Source organism: Callospermophilus lateralis, chromosome 2 (genome assembly GCF_048772815.1).
Source record: "Callospermophilus lateralis isolate mCalLat2 chromosome 2, mCalLat2.hap1, whole genome shotgun sequence".
In the NCBI taxonomy this organism is placed as follows: domain Eukaryota; kingdom Metazoa; phylum Chordata; class Mammalia; order Rodentia; family Sciuridae; genus Callospermophilus; species Callospermophilus lateralis.
This window is the reverse complement of record NC_135306.1, coordinates 38,116,052-38,135,728: the sequence shown is the minus strand read 5'-3', so window position 1 is coordinate 38,135,728 and position 19,677 is coordinate 38,116,052. Positions and strand designations below refer to the sequence as shown.

General features: G+C 36.8%; 2 protein-coding genes across 4 annotated transcripts in view; one reads left to right on the top strand and one right to left on the bottom strand.

The window, feature by feature from the left end:
- Nfx1 (nuclear transcription factor, X-box binding 1) overlaps nucleotides 1-19,677 on the top strand; it is a 68,698-nt gene that overhangs the window by 21,988 nt on the left and 27,033 nt on the right. For all 3 annotated transcript variants that reach the window (XR_013090363.1, XR_013090364.1, XM_076845906.2), the window contains exons 6-12: nucleotides 1,356-1,427; nucleotides 3,682-3,821; nucleotides 6,463-6,562; nucleotides 6,686-6,903; nucleotides 9,389-9,486; nucleotides 13,788-13,818; nucleotides 19,449-19,528. Coding sequence is in view for 1 of the 3 variants with exons in the window: in XM_076845906.2 (XP_076702021.1) it covers nucleotides 1,356-1,427; nucleotides 3,682-3,821; nucleotides 6,463-6,562; nucleotides 6,686-6,903; nucleotides 9,389-9,486; nucleotides 13,788-13,818; nucleotides 19,449-19,528 (739 nt within the window). In the remaining 2 variants the exon portion in view is untranslated. The remainder of the gene's footprint in view (nucleotides 1-1,355; nucleotides 1,428-3,681; nucleotides 3,822-6,462; nucleotides 6,563-6,685; nucleotides 6,904-9,388; nucleotides 9,487-13,787; nucleotides 13,819-19,448; nucleotides 19,529-19,677) is intronic.
- Aqp7 (aquaporin 7) overlaps nucleotides 15,138-19,677 on the bottom strand; it is a 51,294-nt gene continuing 46,754 nt past the window's right edge. Inside the window, exon 8 of the mRNA XM_076845911.2 lies at nucleotides 15,138-15,497. Within this exon, the coding sequence (XP_076702026.2) occupies nucleotides 15,458-15,497 (40 nt within the window). The 3' untranslated portion in view covers nucleotides 15,138-15,457. The remainder of the gene's footprint in view (nucleotides 15,498-19,677) is intronic.

The following is a 19,677-nucleotide window of genomic DNA, read 5'->3' as shown; positions in this document are numbered from 1 at the left end:
TTGAAATTACCACACCTGACCTGTGGTTTGTCTCATTAAAAGCTGATTAAATTCTTTTGCCTGACAGAGTTGTGACATATCATGTGAAATATTACTTTTGAATAAATTATACTCTTCTTTAAAGACACGCTTAAACTAAAGTTTCCTGTGGGTGCTATCAAAGTGGTCACTTTTGAAAACTAGGTGCTTATTCCTGGATTGTTACCAGTGTTTAAACCTTATTTAAGAGGTACCAGAAAGATTGGAGATGTAGCTCAGTGGTAGAGTGCTTGCCTAACATTTGCAATGCCCTGGGTTCAATCTATAGCACCAAAAAAAAAAAAAAGAAAAACAGAGCTGGTGAGTCATATATAAAACCAAAAATTCCAGCCAGACTACTTTGTAGGCACATCTGGTTTGTTTTGCACAAAATTCTGTTACCCATGCAATTAATTAGACTGGGCTCAGATTGGCTTTTCATTCTCAAAGGATTATACTTTAGCATCACTTAGAATGCCCTATTTCACCAAAAATGTTATAGAAGTTCTCCAAATGTTGTAAGTAGTGGTATTTCTGAACCATTGTATAATTTACCAGGATATCTGCTTTGAAAAAGACAATATTTATTTGAATGTACAAATTCCATTTTGTAATTTTTTCTGTTGGCCTCTATAAAGTAGTTCCTATAAAAAGCATTCTATTAGAGTTCTAATTCTGACCTGTAGTATATCACTAAGCTCAATCTTTTCCATGACCTCTGGTCCCTTCCATCTCTCCCTTTTTTGCTTACAAGGGTCCACCCCCTTATAGCAATCTTTTTTTCATTCTTCCCATTGTTTGCCCACTGCCTAGTGATCATTTCAGTAGTAGAGAAAATGTCTATGCTTGTCATGGACCTAGTGGAGCTGAGCTCTGTCACTTTGCTCAGATTGTCATCCTACCTGGCACCTGAAAGGCACATTGTGTGTTTGTGTGTGTACATACGTGTGTGTGTGTGTGTGTGTGTGTGTGTAGTACTGGGTATTGAATTCACAAGCTTGTGCATGTTAGTCAAGTATTCTACTACTGAGGTATTTTTATCCCTACCAACTGCTGTAAATGGGCCAAGGCCATATTTGAAAATATCATCTTTGACTATCAGACCCAAATAAAACTAGTATTTTGACTTGGGCTTTACTTTTCCAGTTAAATGTTCTAAAACGATAATGCAGTTAATATTTTCTACATAAAAGTATGGTTGGTTTTCTTTAGGGAAATAACTTAGATATAATAGTAGATTTATTTTTTTGCCATGTTCACAATAGGACCCAGTTATATTGCTTTGTTTTGGTTTCGGCACAAAGTATGGTTTGTTCATTGAAGCCTTTGTTTTTCAGTCTCTGTCATCCTGGTCCCTGTCCACCCTGTCCTGCTTTTATGACTAAAACATGCGAATGTGGACGTACCAGGTAAAGTTAGAATAGAATTGTTTCCACATCTGTGATTTACTTGTGAATTTCTAAAATAAAAATTAGTAAATATAATTAAATGGTAAGTGTAAAGAAAAAAATCATCTCTTGGTATCCATGGACGATTGATTCTAGGACCCCCGAGGGTAAAAATCCACAAATGCTTAAGTCATTTTTATAAAGTGATGTGGTATTTTCATATAACTTATATACAACCTTCCATGTACTTTAAATCATCTCTGTATTATATTGCCTAAGATAATATAAATGCTGTAGAAATAGTTGTTACACTATATTGTTTAAGAAATAATTACAAGAAAAAAGACCATACATGTTCATTATAGACACAATTTTTTTTTTAATATTTTTTATTTGCTCTTGGTTGAATCTGTGGATACAGAACTCACAAAGGGAGAACAGTAGTACTTTTTTATAAATAGTAATTTCCTGTGATGCTCCTGATCCTGCTTTGAAATCTTATATAAGTAATTAAGAAATTGTATGCACAGTGAGATTGTAAGATTACCTATTCAGGTGAAATGCCAATGGGACAGGGATTTTTATTAACCTTTCTAATGGGTGACAGAACCAGGAATTGAACCCAGGCCTGCTAAGATCAAGGACCATTATTCATCATTTATTCCAAGAATCATTGATAGCTGTGGAGTGTCTCTGAAGCCCAGGAAGATGTTAAAATGATTTCTGAACCTTAAAACAAGATGGGATCATGCAGATTTCAGTGATTTGCATTTGTAGTAGTGTGGCCTAAAAGACATGAGAGAGTCTGAGTCAGAAGATCAAATCTGGGCTTTACTACTTATTGGCTATTGATTCTGAGAAAGTTGTTTGATCTCACTAAGACTCACTTTTCTCATTATAAAGTAGAAATAAGGGACTCGGGTTGTGGCTCAGTGGTAGAGCGCTCACCTAGCACATGCGAGGTGCTTGGTTCAATCCTCAACACCACATGAAAATAAAAAAAATAAAGGTATTGTGTCCAACTACAACATATATATATATATTAGAAATAATAAATAGTTGAAGGGTTGAAGTTAACCATGGTGCTAGGCACATGGTAGCATAATAGGCCAGTGGTAGCCATTATACTGAGCACTGCATTTTGATCATTTCTGTACATAACAATAACTTCTGTTTTCTTTTTTGGTTTATGTTGTGTTTTATTTAACTGTAATCAAAATAAATGCATGGAACATGAGCATACACACCCACACAAATTCAATTTGAATTCAATAATGACTTTTTAAACAAAATATATATATTTGAAATGGGAGGGGTAAGATTAAACTCTTCTTGCAGGAGAATAGACTAAACTATCACCTGGAAAGACACCTGAAGACAATATCTAAAAGCCATTAAGTCTTGCACATGCTAGGCAAGGGCTCTACTAAGCTACATCCTCAATCTGGGTGTTAATTAAAACAAAGTTAGAATTGGCTTATCCACCCTAAATCAAAATCTTGTCTATCATGTTTATATTTATGTAAGTATTATATCAGAATGAAATGCCAGGGTGCTGGGCCCCATGAAAATGCCATTGTGCTTTAATTCTCAATACATCACATCTGAGTACATTAGTATTATGTTTTCTTCATATCCTATCTGTACGGTATTATGGGAGCCCCAAGCAGAGCTAGGATTAGAATTTGAATCTTCCCCCCTCTCATCTTAGAGCTCTTTCTACTCCTGCATGCTCCATCATGAAACTCAGATAAAATTACATAGAATGAGTTCTTAGGAATAACCTTTAATTCCTCACTGATTAGAAAATAGAGAGAAAAGAAGCCTGGGTAATAAGAAAGAAAAAGTGAAGAAGAAGAAGAAGAGGGTAATAAAAGAAATAAGAACTGGAGGAAGGAGATATATAGAAAAGCCAAACACAGTGACACATGCTTGTAATTCCATCCCAGCTACTCAAGAGGCTAAAGCAGGAATATTACAAGTTTGAAACCAGCCTGGGCACTTAATGAGACTTGTCTCAGAATAAATTAAAAGGGCTGATGTTGTAGCTCAGTGGTAGAGCCTAGCTTGTGCAAGGTCCTGGGTCAGTCCCTAGTACTACAAAAAAGAAATGAAAGAAGTGGGGAGGAAGGGAGAAAAAAGAACTGGGACGACAGGGTCAATAAACAGGTTTAGTAGGTTTTGGGGGAGAGGTTTGGGCTTCAGTGTTAGTTTAACTGTATAGCAGGAACCTTTAGACTGATGTTGTCTTTGTTATCTACTACTGTCTTTCCAGGCACACAGTTCGCTGTGGTCAGGCTGTCTCAGTCCACTGTTCTAACCCATGTGAGAATATTCTGAATTGTGGGCAGCACCATTGTGCTGAGCTGTGCCATGGGGGTCAATGCCAGCCTTGCCGGATCATATTGAACCAGGGTAAGTGGTATGCGCATCAGCTAGCAAAGCTTATGATTTTTTTTCTGGAATTATATGGCATGTGAATTATATTGCAGTAAAACTGTGTTATAAAAAAACAATGTGGAAGGAGGGTCAAGGGGAAGCAGAGAAAAACCAAATCCATAATGAAGTATCTATTTGCACTTTCAAGAATGTTTAAAATAAAAGACTAGTGATCAAATGTTGGCAAGTGTAGGTAACTAGAGTTTTCGTGTATTGCTGGCAGATGTATAAAATGAGAAAACCACTTTGGACAATTTCTTATAAAATTAAACCTGTAACCAGCCATCCCTTTTTGCTGTTTTCATAACTAAGTCACAAAAAGACTTGTATGGGATTATGGGAGTTGGGGGACAGGGGGTTTTGTTTTTTGCAGTACTAGGGATTGAATCCAGGATCTTGCACTTGCTAGGCAAGGGCTCTACTAAGCTACATCCCCAGCTGAATAATATGTTTTTAATAAGAACCCCAAACTAGAAACAACAGCCAAATGTCCATTTATGGAAGAAGGAATGGATAAATTATGGTATTTTCTTTTTTTTTTTTTTTTTTTTTTTGGTTGCCTAGGCTAGCCTTGAACTCCCAGGCTCAAGCAACCCTACCTCAGCTTCCCCAGTAGCTAGGACTACTGATGCAAGCCATAGTGCCCAGCTAAGGCCTTTTTAGTCTTGATGCAGTTTGGGCTTTTACTCAGGTCTTTTTTTGTACAAATTTGTATCCTAGTTGAAGTCTTAAACCTAGTTGAAGACTTTTTGTCTGCATTAAACAAGGAAATATTTTGGTCACACGTAAAGCTTATCTTCTGTGTAGTGCTAATTCTTTTCAGATTCCCTTCATTCAGCCTTATTTAGAGATGTGTTAAGCATTCCTTCTGGATGTTCATTCATGTGTTTTGAAAATGCTGAACAGATTACAACTGGCAACAGAGTTCTTCCTCAGGACTGTTTTTGGCTCCCTAACAACTTGTGACAACTTGTGCCCAAGTATAACAAAGCTTTTTAGTATTTTACTCAGGTTATTTTCTGATTGTCCAGGAGCTCCATTTTGTTTTTATTGTCACAGTTTTCTGACCCTTAACTTTTTTTTTTTTTTTTTTTTTTTGAGAGAGAGAGAGAGAGAGAATTTTAATATTTATTTTTTAGTTTTCGGCTGACACAACATCTTTGTTTTGTATGTGCTGCTGAGGATCGAACCCGGACCACACGCATGCCAGACGAGCGCACTACCGCTTGAGCCACGTCCCCAGCCCCTGAATCTTAACTCTTTATTTACAGTTGTTTGTTCATTACCTCTGAAAAAAGCTTCTGTTTCGTTGGAGCATAAACTTAGCTGAGGAAACATTGCTCTCAGATACTCCTATTTGCCTAGGGTTTATTTACTAATTCATTGATTCCACAAATATTGTTTCCTACATCTATATTAAATTTTGGGGGCGTGAATGAATGAATTTTAGAATGGGATTAAGTTGCACATTACTTAATTGAAGATGAAATGTATATTTTATCTAGATTATGTCTTCAGTGACTTGAGGCTTTCCTTTTCCCAGGTCTCAGTAGAAGTTTTTAGTTCTGTTTAGTATACAATTTTATTTTAGAAATGTTATTTCTAATGTTTTATTAGAAGCATTCTATTTTATTTCTTATATATATCAAAAATAAAAAGGACTGGGATGTAGCTCAGTGGTAGAGTATACCTGGATTCAATTCATAGTACCATTGGGAGACAAAAGACTTGATGTTTTTAAAATGTTACATTTATTCTGATAAATTTTGTGTACAGTACGTATCTAAATTGCCCTTGGAAGAAGGAAAATATCATTAAATCTGCAGAATTTCAGTTTCTACTATTCTGATCACCATTTATTATGAAGGATATACTTGCATAGGTTAATTTATAAGATAAATTTTCACTATAAAATAAAAGCATAAAAGGACAGGAAAATTATGTATGTAAATTGGTACATATTTATGTATCAGAAACATTTCTGCAAAGAGTATCAAATAGCTCAGTGATAGAACACTGGCCTAGCATATGTGAAAGACCCTAGGTTGGAACCCTAAAAAGTCTTGAATTCTTCGAAATTTTTCACTCAGTGTATTCAAATTTAACAGAGAAATGTATGGATTATTAAGGATCCAATATTATTGTGATAATTTTTTCTTAAAAAAAAATTGAAGTATCAGGGACCTTTTTTTCAAGCATTTTATGTAAAACCCAGAATATAAAATATCATATCTATACTGTTTATATTGAGATGAGGATGGGTATCAACCCCTCCACCACTACTACTAGCTAAGCTCATCTGTCTCCTATGACAGTACCCCATGGAGCTTCACAGTCTGGCTTTAGGGGACAGATAGTCTTTAAACAACATCACTCTGATGTTGTTTTTAGGGTGTGCTACAGAGGCACTATGAGACTGACAGAGCCTAACGAAACCTTTTTTAAACTTATTCCTGTATAAAGCTATTGAGCTCCTGTACAAAGCACATTAATTTCTGTATCAGGCCTGTTGAGCACTTATGAAAAGCGTTTTTTTTGTTTTCTTGTAGATTATTTGAAATATTTTAAGAGCATCTATAGGTTATTAATCTGTTGTTTTTGAAATTGTGTCCTCAAGTATGCTACTGTGGCAGCACCACCAGAGATGTGTTATGTGGAACAGACATAGGAAAGTCTGATGGATTTGGGGACTTTGGCTGTTTAAAGATATGTGGCAAGTAAGGTTTTACATTTTCTTCTATTAGAATAAAACTGAATTCTATTCAGTTTTTATAATCTGTTTTATTCAGTTTTTATAATCAATTTTATTCAGTTTTATAATCTGTTCTTTTTCTTAACAGGGACTTGAAATGTGGGAGCCATACATGTTCTCAAGTGTGCCATCCTCAACCCTGCCAGCCTTGCCCACGGCTCCCCCATCTGGTGCGCTGTTGTCCTTGTGGCCAAACCCCTCTCAGTCAATTGCTAGAACTCGGAAGTAGCGGACGGAAAACATGCATGGACCCTGTTCCTTCATGTGGAAAAGTGTGTGGCAAGCCTCTGCCTTGTGGTTCCTCAGGTAACTAATTTGTATAAAGTTGGCTTTAAAAGTATTTGTGTCATCTGGGTACAGTCAAATACAACTCTGATCCCAGCAACTTGGAAGACTGAGGCAGGAGGATCAAGAGTTTGAAGCCAGCCTGGGAAATTCAGCAAAACCCTGTCTCAAAAAATAAAAAGTATTGAGCATATAGCTCACTGGTAAAGTGCCCCTGGGTTCAGTCTCCAGTACCAAAACAAAACATTTTTATTATGTGGCAGCAATGACATTTTAGCGAAGTAGTATTAAAAAACAGTTATCAGTGTTCTTTTAAATATTATTTTCAAATTTGTGTAGGTACTCTGTCTTTACACTTACATTTGTCCAAGTGATCTCTCCAATTCAGGTATTTTTATTGTCAGTTCTGGACAACTGATGAGATACTGATATGTACAATAAAATTTCAGCTTCTTAGACCATTCATAGAATGTCACTTTCTATAATAGCTAGTTACCCATGTAACTAAGGGTAAATTAAAATTATAACAATGTGGGCTGGGGATGTGGCTCAAGCGGTAGTGCGCTCGCCTGGCATGCGTGCGGCCTGGGTTCGATCCTCAGCACCACATACAAACAAAGATGTTGTGTCCGCCGAAAACAAACAAACAAAATAAATATTAATTTAAAAAAAAAATTATAACAATGTAATGTTCAGTTTGTAATATAGATACATGTAACAATAGCATAAAAAGGGAGAAGAAGAATGAAGCTTTATAGGAGTAGAGCATCTGTATCTCACTGGAATTAAATCCAAAATAGATTCTGATGAGGTGATTATGATAAGATTTAGAGCAACCATTAAGAAAATAGCTCAAGCCAGGCAGAGTGGTGCACACCTGTATCTCAGCAACTCAAGAGGCTGAGGGAAGAGGGTTGCAAGATCGAGGCCAGCTTCAGCAACTTAGCAAGACCCTGTCTCAAAATAAAAAATAATATATTGGACAAATTAGTCCTAATTTTATCATCGCTAATTTCTATATATTAAAGAGGTCACTAGTGTAAAAAGTAAATAAATAAAAAGAGCTGGCAATATAGCTCAGTGGTAAAGTGCCCATGGGCTTTAACACACACACACTGGCCGCCCAAAAAAAGATACAGTGAGGCTGACCATTAAAGGATGGAGATAGTACATTATGTAAACAGTAACCATAAGAAAGAGACTAAGGGGATATAATTTAGTGGTAGAACACTTGCTTAACATGCTAAGACCCTAGGTTCAACCCTTAGTACCAATAAAAAAAGAAAAGAAAGAAATAAGGGTTGGAGGGTACAGCTCATAGTTAGAGTACTTGCTTAGCATATTTGAGGCTCTGAGTTTAATCCCCAGCACTACAAAAAAAGAGAGACTCTGGGTGATCTCCAAGAGGTCCTTGAAAGAGGATTTGTTCAAAATCTTGTTTAGTTCAGTTAATGCAGGCCACTCATTGCCAGATGTTCACAGTATTTAAATCAGTGAGATTATGGATTATGGCTTCTGAGTTATCTCTGATTCATTCCCCAGATAACTTCTAGAGTATTTCATTCATCCATGCCTACACTTTTAAGGGTATCTGAGTCTAATCTGCAGACTTGGGGTTTAAGGGCTTAACAAAAGTCAGAACTTTTTTTCCTTTCATGAAGTACTGGGGATGGAATCTAGGGGTGCTATACCACTTAACTAGATCACCAAGCCTTTTTATTTTTTTTAAGTTTATTTTCTTTTCCCAGCCCTTTCTATTTTGATTTTGAGACAGTGTCTCACTAAATTGTTGAGACTAGCCCCCAACTTGTGGTCCTCCTTCCTCAACTTCTAGTGTTTGGGATTACAGGTGAGGACCCCCATGCCCAGCTGAAAAATCTATTCTTTGCTAGTGTGGTGGTGCATACCTGTAATCCCAGCGGCTCAGGAGACAAGCTGGAGGATCACGAGTTCAAAGCCAGTCTCAGAGTGAGAACTGGGGTTCTTTTTAAATATTTTATTTAGAAATAGGGTTTCTGAGGTTGTGGCTCAGTGGTACAGAGATCACCTAACACATGCTAGGTGCTGGTTTCGATCCTCAGCACCACATAAAATAAATAAGTAAAATTAAGACATTGTGTACAACCAGAACTAAAAAAAAGTATTAAAAAGGGGGTAGGGGGCACTAGGGATGTGGCCTGATGGTTAAACACCTCTAGGTTCAATCCCTGGTACACCTCTCCCCCCCAAAAAAAAAGTTAAAAAAAATATTATTCTTTGACAGGCAAAGCAGCATGCATGTCAGAGTATATTCCAGTGACTTATGATAGACCCTGTCCTCCTCTATAAAGACCCAACCTACCAGATGATGGGAAAATAAGGGAAGAAGCATTGACTACATCCTTCCCTGGACTCTGAATGTGGAATTGCAGGAATAGAGATGGAAGACCAGTATCATTACTGTATTTGGGAGTATGAAAATTAGTAGATCAAATTTTCATTCCACCTCTTTTCGTTTTTATTAAAGATTTCATTCATACCTGTGAAAAGCTGTGCCATGAAGGAGACTGTGGCCCATGCTCTCGCACATCAGTTATTTCCTGCCGATGCTCTTTCAGAACAAAGGTAAATCCTAAACAATGCTAGAGTTGTTGTTGTTTGATTTATTTTGTTTATTCTAATTAGCTATATATGACAGCAGAGTGCAATTCAATTCATATTACACAAATAGAGCACAATTTTTCATGTCTTTGGTTGAACACTGGGGATGTGGCCTGATGGTTAAAAAAAGTTGTTGTTATCAGTGCCTTTTAAAATGGTGATTATGGGCTGGGGTTATGGCTCAGTGGCCGAGCACTTGCCTACACATATGAGGCACTGGGTTCGATCCTCAGCACCACATAAAAAATAAAATAAACAAAATAAAGATATTGTGTCCATGTATAACTAAAAAAAGTATGTATGTATTAAAATGGTGATTATGGGGGCTGGGGCTGTAGCTCAGCAGCAGAGCACTTGCCTTGTATGCGTGAGGCACTGGGTTCAATCCTCAGTACCACATAAAAATAAATAAAGATATTGTGTCCACCTAAAACAAAAAATATATATACAAAAAAAGCAAATAAAATATAAAGGTATTGTGTCCATCTACAACTACAAAAAAGATAAAAACAAAAAAATTGTGATTATGGGAGGGGAGGAACCAAAATAACCTTAGTTTTATTTGTTCCATACTATATCCGAATCTTTAAATCCAGCCAATGTATACTAATACATACTATGACTAGGATAGGTGTGAGGGGATTGCAGAACTCAAGGCTTAGAGGCACATAGCTGTACTAGGTATAATTATGAAAAGAGGAACAAGAGCACTGTTTCAAGGAGTTAGCCAACTAAGCCAGAAGTGGTGGCTCACACCTGTGATCCCAGCAGCTCTGGAGGCTGAGGCAGGAGGATCATAAGTTCAAAGCCAGTCTCAGCAACTGAGCAAGGCACTAAGCAACTCAGTGAGACCCTGTCTATAAATAAAATACAAAAAAAAGGCTGGGATTTGGCTTAGTGGTTAAATGCCCCTGAGTTGAATCCCTAGTACCAAAAAAAAAAAAAAAAAAAGGGAATTAGCCAACTAAGAAGTTAGAGGAGCCAGATACGGTGGTGCACACCTATAATTGCACTCACTTGGGAGACTGGGACAGGAGGATTGCAAGTTTGGGGCTAGCCTCAATAATTTAGCAATACTCTGTCTTATAGTAAAATTAAAAGGGGGTTTAGAGGGTGGAGGAGTAATTCATTGGTAAAGTGCCCTTGGCTTCAGACCTTTGTACCAAAAAAAGTTAGAGGAGACATAGTCCACAAGACTGTCCTCACTTCTAACCCACTTCAAGAATTTAGACAACTGCTAAAGTAGAACATTGACCACTCATTCCTGATATCAATTTCTGATACAACTGCAAGTTCATTGATCCATAAGACCTCCCTCAAGACTTTTAATTTGTTAGGATGACTCACTGAACTCACTGAAAACTACTATATTCATGGTTGTGGTTTTATTACAAGGAAAGGATAGAGATTAAAATCAGCCAAAGGTAGAAACCTGTAGGGTAGAGTCCAAGAAAGTACCATATGTGGAGCTTCTTTTCCCTCTTCCCTTGGAGTCAGAACAGTGTTACTTTCTCAGCATCAATGTATGATAGTATGCATGGAATATTGCCAACAAGGGAAGATCACCCAAGCCTATGTGTTTAAGAGTTTTTATTGGGTCTCGTGATTGACTACCTACATGGCAAGTCTTAGTCTCCAGTCTCTCCAGAAGTGACCCAAAGCTCCCAGTCTATTCTGTGTGGCCAGCCTACTCCTAAATCATATAATGAGACTCTCCAGTGACCTAAGGCCATAGGAAAATAATGACACTCCTGTTGAACATGGCATTCCATTAGGCTTAGAGGTACCTCTCTTTGGGTAAGGGTAATTCTTCACTGTACCACCCTTGTAGAAATTTCTACTTTCTTTCCAGGGTTGTTATAATTTGACTTTGTCTTATAAAGGCATCTTAACATTTTAGAGTTAGACTCTAGTGCCCCTTTCTATGTCTGAAGAAGGAATCTTTCCTGTGGAAGACTTTTGGTGAAATACACTAAGTGATGATCTGTCCTGCTGTTTGATCTACTAGTCATTTCAGGGCATATTAGCAACTGTGCCAGTAGATCACAAACTGGGGTGGAGACAATATTCTGAATAATTGGTTCTGTTTGTTAATACAGCCAAGGTCGCGGTAACAACTGACTTGCAAATGAGTCTGAGGATGTAGTCCACAAATTGGAAGCTACAGTTTATTGTAGGTAATCTTTAGAATAAAAGGGGAGAAAAAAGATAAAAATAGTATATATTAGTATGACCAAAAAGCATGTGTGCCCTTTTTTTTTTTTTCCTGAAAGAATTCACAGTATAAATTGAGAAGTATAGGTACTTTGAATGTCAATTGTAGGACCACTTTTGACTTTGTTAGTACCAGATTAAAATCTGTCCAAATTGAGGGTGTGGTGGAACTACTCAGTGGTAGAACATGTGCTTTAGTACAATGAGGCTCTGGGTTCAGTTCCTAACACACTCACACACAAAAAGGCTATGAGATGCTGTAATTTAGTAATCATCAATTTAGTCATGCCCAGAGGTGCTCTTTGTAAACAAGGATTATAAGCAGAGTTGAGACATGTAAGCTAGAAATAGCTGCTGTTAATTTGCTTCTCTCTCTCCAACAAACCTACCCTTTGCTCTCTTGCTTCTCATTCACTCTCTAATGTCATGCCATCTACAGCAGTGAGTATGTTCTTGGAAAGATTTGTGTAAATTGAATTTTTGCAAATACGTCTTTTCTGTAATTCCTGAAGAAACTCACCATCAATATAATTCTGTTGAATCATTAAGGACAAGTTAACGTCACCTTAAAAAAACTGATAATCATCATGAAACATCTTTTGGAATGGAATGGGCTTTTCCACAGAATTGAGTGTTCCATATAAATAAAGCCTATTTTTTTTAAAGTTTCAAAATTGTTCATCATTTTGACAGGGAGTCTTTGAGAAATGTATGCTATATCCTAGTACTATTACTACTTCTTTTTTTAAAAAAATATTTTGTTTTGGTTGTAATTGGACACAGTACCTTTTTTTAATTTTTATGTGGTGCTAAGGATCGAACCCACTGCCCTGAATGTGCTGTGCGAGCTCTGTACCGCTGAGTCATAACCCCAGCCCCTATCCTAGTACTTCTTAATAAAGAATGTTGTATTTAAGTTTTTACTGGTAATTCATTTGCATGGATTTAGGGAGCTCTGCCTTCCCCTGTGTCTTGAGGTCCTACTCCAGCATATAATTGCAGGAGAATTTACTTAAGTAGTTTCATGAGTTACTATTGTTTTAAATCTCTAGAGGGCATATGGGGAGCTTTTCATATCGTTGATTCCAGCCAGCCCTTTTTTTTAATCTTAAATGTTTATTTTCTAACCAAGAACCTTCAATTTCTTAGACCTCTTCACATCTGTTAACAATTCTAATAGCTGCCTTTTTAAATCAGTCATTATTGTTAAGAAGGAACGTTTTTATTATTTTGCTTGTATCTTGAGTACATGACCATCTATAAATTACATCAAAACCAAATTCCAATGTAGCTGCTGGGCAGCCAGCCAGGCTCATTTTACCCCAAGTAAAATGCTCCCTATACAGCTTTACCATATGTTATATTCAGAATCATGTCTCTGCAAATTACATATGATAAGTCTTTGGAGCCACTCAGATATAATTAAAACCACAGTAATAAAACTTTAAAGACCAAAGATGTACCATTTTCTACTTTGCTACAGTTCAGTAACATTGCGAGGGAGGAGTGCTCTTGAGGATCTAGAGCTATTTGCCCCTACTATAAATGGCACCAAACTATAACCTATTTTCAGTTCTATGTCTGCTCTTTGTATCTGCACCCTTGTCAGATGACAACTCCTCTTTGCTTTGCATACCTTTAGCAGCCCCTTTTGCATTCAGACTTTATAATTCCTAACCTGCTGTGAGTTTGGAGACCAGGGCACAATTATTAGAATTGTATTTGCATGAAAAGTCATTAAACAAGAGGTCCTGTTGTAAGTAAAGCACATTAATTTGTTGGCTATTGTGGTATACAACTGTTGTCTCCACTACTTAAGAGGCTGAGTGAGGCAAGAGGCTTGTAAGTTCTAAAGATGAAGCCCCATGCTTGTGTGAGTCCCTAGGTTTAATCCCCCATGGGGCAGGGGAAAGTGCACATTAATGTAATTGGGCAAGTTCCACACTAGTGAAGTTGATAATAAATAAATGACTGTTATATTTGGCATTACACTAAAGAGTGTTGTTTACCTACTCCTAAAGTAGTTATTGTTTCTTTTTCTCTTCCTATAGGAGCTTCCATGTACCAGTCTCAAAAGTGAAGGTATGACTGGGAAGGGTCATGAAAGAATTTACTGGGATGAAGATAATGCTTTGCATCTTAATAGGGGACTGAGTTATGTATTTGTCAAAATTCAGCAAAGATACACTTAAGATTAGTACATTATATTGTATAACTTTTACCTCAAAAGAAAAAGAAATCACGAATTGCAGTTAATGAATTACTAAAAATTTAGGCTAAGTTTACTCATGTCTACAGCATACTTTGAAATGTTTTTTTTTTCCAAATATTTATTTTTTAGTTGTAGTTGAACACAATACCTTTATTTTTGTTTATTTATTTTTATGTGGTGCTGAGGATTGAACTCAAGGCCTGGCACTTGCTAGGCGAGCGCTCTACTGCTAAGCTACAACCCAAGCCCCTGAAATGTATTTTTAAAAATATTTGGTTAGATGGGTAAAAGAATGGATATGAAAAAAGTAAATATGCTTATGATAAAATCTAGTTGGTAGATATGTGGATGTTCACTGTAAAATTGTTTCAGCTTTTTTTTTTAAAATATTTTAGTTGTGGATGGACATGATATCTTTATTTATATGGTGCTGAGAATTGAACCCAGTGCCTAATACATGCTAGGCAAGCACTCTACCACCAAGCCACAACCTCAGCCCTATTTCAGCTTTTTTATGTTTGAAATTTTCATACCAAAATGTTTGGAGGGGCAAATAATACCTAATACTTGTTTTGTTTTATGTTTGACGCATAAACAGTCTTTACTGGGCTCAGACAGGAAGTCCATGGGTCTTGAAAAGACCTCTTTGTACATATGGTTTTCTTTTTGTTGTTTCGTCTTAAAAGGTTTTTTTGCCCTTATAATTTTTTAAACACTGACTATATAGTTGATCCCCTTAAGGCTTGATAAGACTTGGTACCTGGAGCAGGGACACAGCCATCAACCTTTTTTACCTTGCGTTTTAGATACTTTGAGATAGAGTTTTGCTAAATTGCATAGGGCCTTAGTCTGATTTTCCCACTCAGTTCTGGTTCTACCCTATCTTAGTAGCCATCACATAGTGTCGCCACCTTAAGAGCTTTTTGGAAAAGTGATATAAGATAGCATGGGCAAAAATAAAAGTTTTTATTCTACTCAGGGAGAAAGCAGTATTGGTTAGGAAGGTTCTGCATTCAAATAACAGAAAATCCAAGGAAAAATGACTTCCACAGTAAGAGGGTTTACTATCTTTTTTCTTTTTTTTTTTTTTTTTAAAGAGAGAGGTGAGAGAGAGAGAGACAGAGAGAATTTTTTTTTTTTTTAATATTTATTTTTTTAGTATTCGGCGGACACAACATCTCTGTTTGTATGTGGTGCTGAGGATCGAACCCGGGCCGCACGCATGGCAGGCGAGCGCGATACCGCTTGAGCCACATCCCCAGCCCTGGAGAGAATTTTTAATATTTATTTTTTAGTTTTTGGCAGACAAAACATCTTTGTTTGTATGTGGTGCTGAGGATCGAACCTGGGCCGCACGCATGCCAGGCGAGCGCGCTACCGCTTGAGCCACATCCCTAGCCCGGTTTACTATCTTATATAACAGCAATTTGGAAGCAGAACATGTCCAGGATTTCAGGATTCCAGTTCAACTTTTTGTGATTTTCATGACTTTTCCTGGATATCAGTTAGCTACTGCAACTCCACACATTGGATTCTTGCCCAACAGCATCTAAAAGAAAGAAGGGGAGACTTTTTGTGTTGTATTTCTTTTTAAGAACAAGGAAAACAATCCTGAAAAGTCTTCAATACACTTTATATCACACATTCCTACTTAAACGTACCACTAGGAAAGGGGATAGAATTACCACGATGGTCTAAACTCTTCGACATCCTCCCCTGGAATGGAGGAACGCAAAATCTGAACAAAATTAAGGTTCTGTTAGCCTGAGGAAGAGACAAGTGGCCTCAAAACCAGATTCGAAATTTTGGTTATTAAAAACATAATTTGAGGAGCTGGGGCTCAGTGGTAGCGCAGTTGCCTGGCATGTTTGAGGCACTGGGTTCGATTCTCAGCACTGTAGATAAATAAATAAAATACAGCTCTGTAAACAACTAAAAACATGTTAGGGGTTGGGGGGACATAATTTGGGCTGGGCACAGTGGCATATGCCTGTAATCCCAGCAACTGGGGAGGCTGAGGCTGAAGGATCACAAGTTCAACACCAGCTTCAGCAACTTATCAAGGCCCTAAGCAATTTAGCAAAACTCTATCTCAAAGTAAGAAATAAAAAAGCTGGCAATGTGGCTTAATGGTTAAGTGTCCTGGGTTCTATCACTGGTACAAAACAAAACATAATTTGAAATGTTCTAGTTTTCTATTAGTAGGTAAGGTTTCTGTCAATAATGGTAATGTTCTATGCATTTCCAGTAAAACTAGAGGAAGGGTTTTTTAATGTTATCTGTGAATTTAAAAAACATAATTTGGAAAACATAAAATAAATGTATTTATGTGTGTGTGTGTGTGTGTGTACGCGCACGTGCCTGGGATTGGACCCAGGGGTGCTTAACCACAGAGCCCCATTTCTAGCCCTTTTTATATTTTATTTTGAGATAGTCTCTTGGTACATTGCCGAGGATCTCGAACTTGCAATCCTCCTGCCTCAGCTTTCCAAGTTTCTGAGATTATAGGCATGTGCCACCATGCCTGGCTAAAATTAATATACTTTTAAGGCTTAAAATATACATATAAATATATATATATAAAATAAAAAGTGAAAATATATCCTCATCCTATTTTTTTCCCTCCTAATTTCACTCCTCTGATAAAACCACTATCAGTAACTTGTGGGGTATAGTTTCAAACAGCTTTCTATATTTATAAAGAAATACAGGGGCTGGAGATGTGGCTCAAGCGGTAGCGCGCTCGCCTGGCATGCGTGCGGCCCAGGTTCGATCCTCAGCACCACATACAAACAAAGATGTTGTGTCTGCCGAAAACTAAAAAAAAAAAAACTAAATATTAAAATTCTCTCTCTCTCTCTCTCTCTCTCTCTCTCTCTCTCTTTAAAAAAAAAAAAGAAAAAAAGAAATATAAACCTACTACCACAGTTTTGTTTTTTCCCCTAATTTAGGTTCATACTAAACATATTGTTTGCAAGTTGATATTTTCCCTCAATTATCTGTTAAACACATTTTTTCATGTCTGTGTATAGCTTTCCCTTGAAAATTATTTCATATTATACATCATCATGGCCCTTTTGGTGGTCATTGAAGAGGTTGTTTCCAGTTTTCCCCATTACTAATAATGCAGTAGCTATCCTATCCCACTTTTTAATTTTTATGATGTATTTCAGTTATATGTGAAAATAGACCAGGATAATGAACCCCCATACACCTATCACCTTTCATCAGTTGTCAACATTTTGCCTCTCTTGTTTTATCCTTCCTTTTGTCCCTATTTTTAGTTTTTGGGGAAGCACTTTAAAAGCAAATCTCAAACCTAATTTCACCCATGAATACGTAAGCAATCACTATCCTTTTTTTGTGTATGTGTGTATTTTTAATTTTGAGATTAAGGTCTCACTAAGTTGCCTAGGATCTTGCTAAATTGCTGAGGCTGGCCTCGAACTTGGCAATTCTTCTGCTCCAGCCTCCTGTGGTTTTTTGTTTGTTTGTTTGTTTGTTTCTGGGATTATATGCATGTGCCACCTTGCCTGGCTCACTTAGCATGTTTTCATGGTTATCACATTGTAGCACATATCAATACTTCATTCTTTTTTATGGCTATTTTTTTTTTAAAGAGAGAGAGAGAGTTTTAATATTTATTTTTTAGTTTTCTGCGGACACAACATCTTTGTTTGTATGTGGTGGTGAGGATCGGAACCCGGGCCGCACCCATGCCAGGCGAGTGCGCTACCGCTTGAGCCACATCCCCAGCCCTTTTATGGCTATTTTATCAGTATGCCACATTTTATTGATCTATTCATTAGTTGGTAAATATCTGAGTTGTTTAGACCTTTTGGTTATTGTCAGTAATGCTACTGTGAACATTTTTATATACAAGTTTTTGTTTGAATGCCAGTTTTCAGTTCTTTAGGATAATATACCCAGGAGAGGGTTTGGTGGATCCTTTGGTATTTGTTTTTGAAGAACTGTCATATACTATTTTCCACAATGGCTGCTCCATTTTACATTCCCATCAGGAGTGTATAAAGATTCTAATTTCTCCATATTCTTGCCAATACTTGTTATTTTCTGGGTTTTTGAAATTATAATCATCCTAAGTCTGTGTGAAGTAAACTTGGTTTTGGTATGCATTTATGATGTTGAACTTTTTTTTATGTTCTTAATGGCCATTTTTATATATATATATATATATAGATATAGATTTTTTTTTTTTTTTTTTGAGAATGATCTCTCTCTCCAAGTCCTTTGCCCTTTTGTTATTTAGAATGGTTTGTCTTTTTTATTTTGGTTATCAGTATTCCTTTTATATTTTGGATCCTAGACACTTTGTAATTTCTTCCATTACGTGGATTATTTTTACTTCCTTATAGTATCCTTTGATGAACAAAAGCTTTTAATTTTTATAAAGTACATTTTTACATGGTTTTGTTGTTGTTGCATGCACCTTTGATATTCTAGACTTTTTTTGTGTGTGTGCAGGGGATTAAATCTGTAGCTTCATACACACTAGACACACTAAGCAATTGCTCTACTATAAATCAATTCCATAGTCCCCATCCACTCTTTTTAAAATATTTTTTTAGTTGTAGGTGGACACAATATCTTTATTTTATTTATTTATTTATTTTTTATGTGGTTCTGGGGATTGAATTCGTGCCTCATGCATGTGAGGCAAGCACTCAACCACTGATCTACAACCCCAGACCCCAATCCACTTTTATTGGTACTGGGAATTGAACTCAGGGGTACTTGACTCCTGATCCATATTCCCATCCCCATTTTGAATTTTACTTAGAGACAGGGTCTCACTGAGTTGCTAACACCTCGCTGTTGCTGAGGATGGCTTTTTGAACTCAAAATTCTCCTGTCTCAACCTCCCAAGCAGCTGGGATTACAGGCGTGCACCACCATGCCCAGCTCCCCCCAATCCACTTTTGAAAGTATATATTGTGTTGTTTAAAATGAATTGCCAATTAAATTTTTCATAAATACATAGATCTGCCCATTTAAATATACTTTTTTCCCATACCTTCATCCATACTATACGTATGTATGTGTATATAATATGTATGTGTGTGTATATTTTATATTATATGTATATACACACACACTTTTTTCTTTTTCCCAGTCCTGGGGATTGAATCCAGGGTTATTCTACCTCTAAGCTATGTCCCTTTTTATTTTTTACTTTACAACAAGGTTTCACTAAATTGCCCAAGCTGGCTTCAAATTTTTTATTTCTTCTACCTTTGCCTCTCAAGCTGCTGGGATTACATGTGTGCTCCACCACACCCAGTTCATACTATATATTAATCAGTCTTACTCTTTCTAGTTTTTGATAATTTGACAGGTAAAAAATAATTTAATTTGCTTTTTCGCCATGATTAATTTATTTACTTTATTACATTATATTTCTTCTAATTGTAGACACTCAAATATATGTTGAATAAATGTTCATATCTTTTGCTTTTTATCTTTTTAATTGGCCATCCAGATGCTACATTTATGTGTGACAAGCGGTGTAACAGGAAACGGTTGTGTGGACGGCATAAATGTAACGAGATATGCTGTGTGGTAAGTGGATTTATCATTAGGCATAATTAGATTCCATTCATCTAGGCACCAGGCTCTAGAAACTTCAGCCATCTGGAATGTGGCCCAGATTTAGATATCAATAGGAAGGGCCTGTAGGCAAGAAAGAGCTCTCATAGTCCCCAAACTGC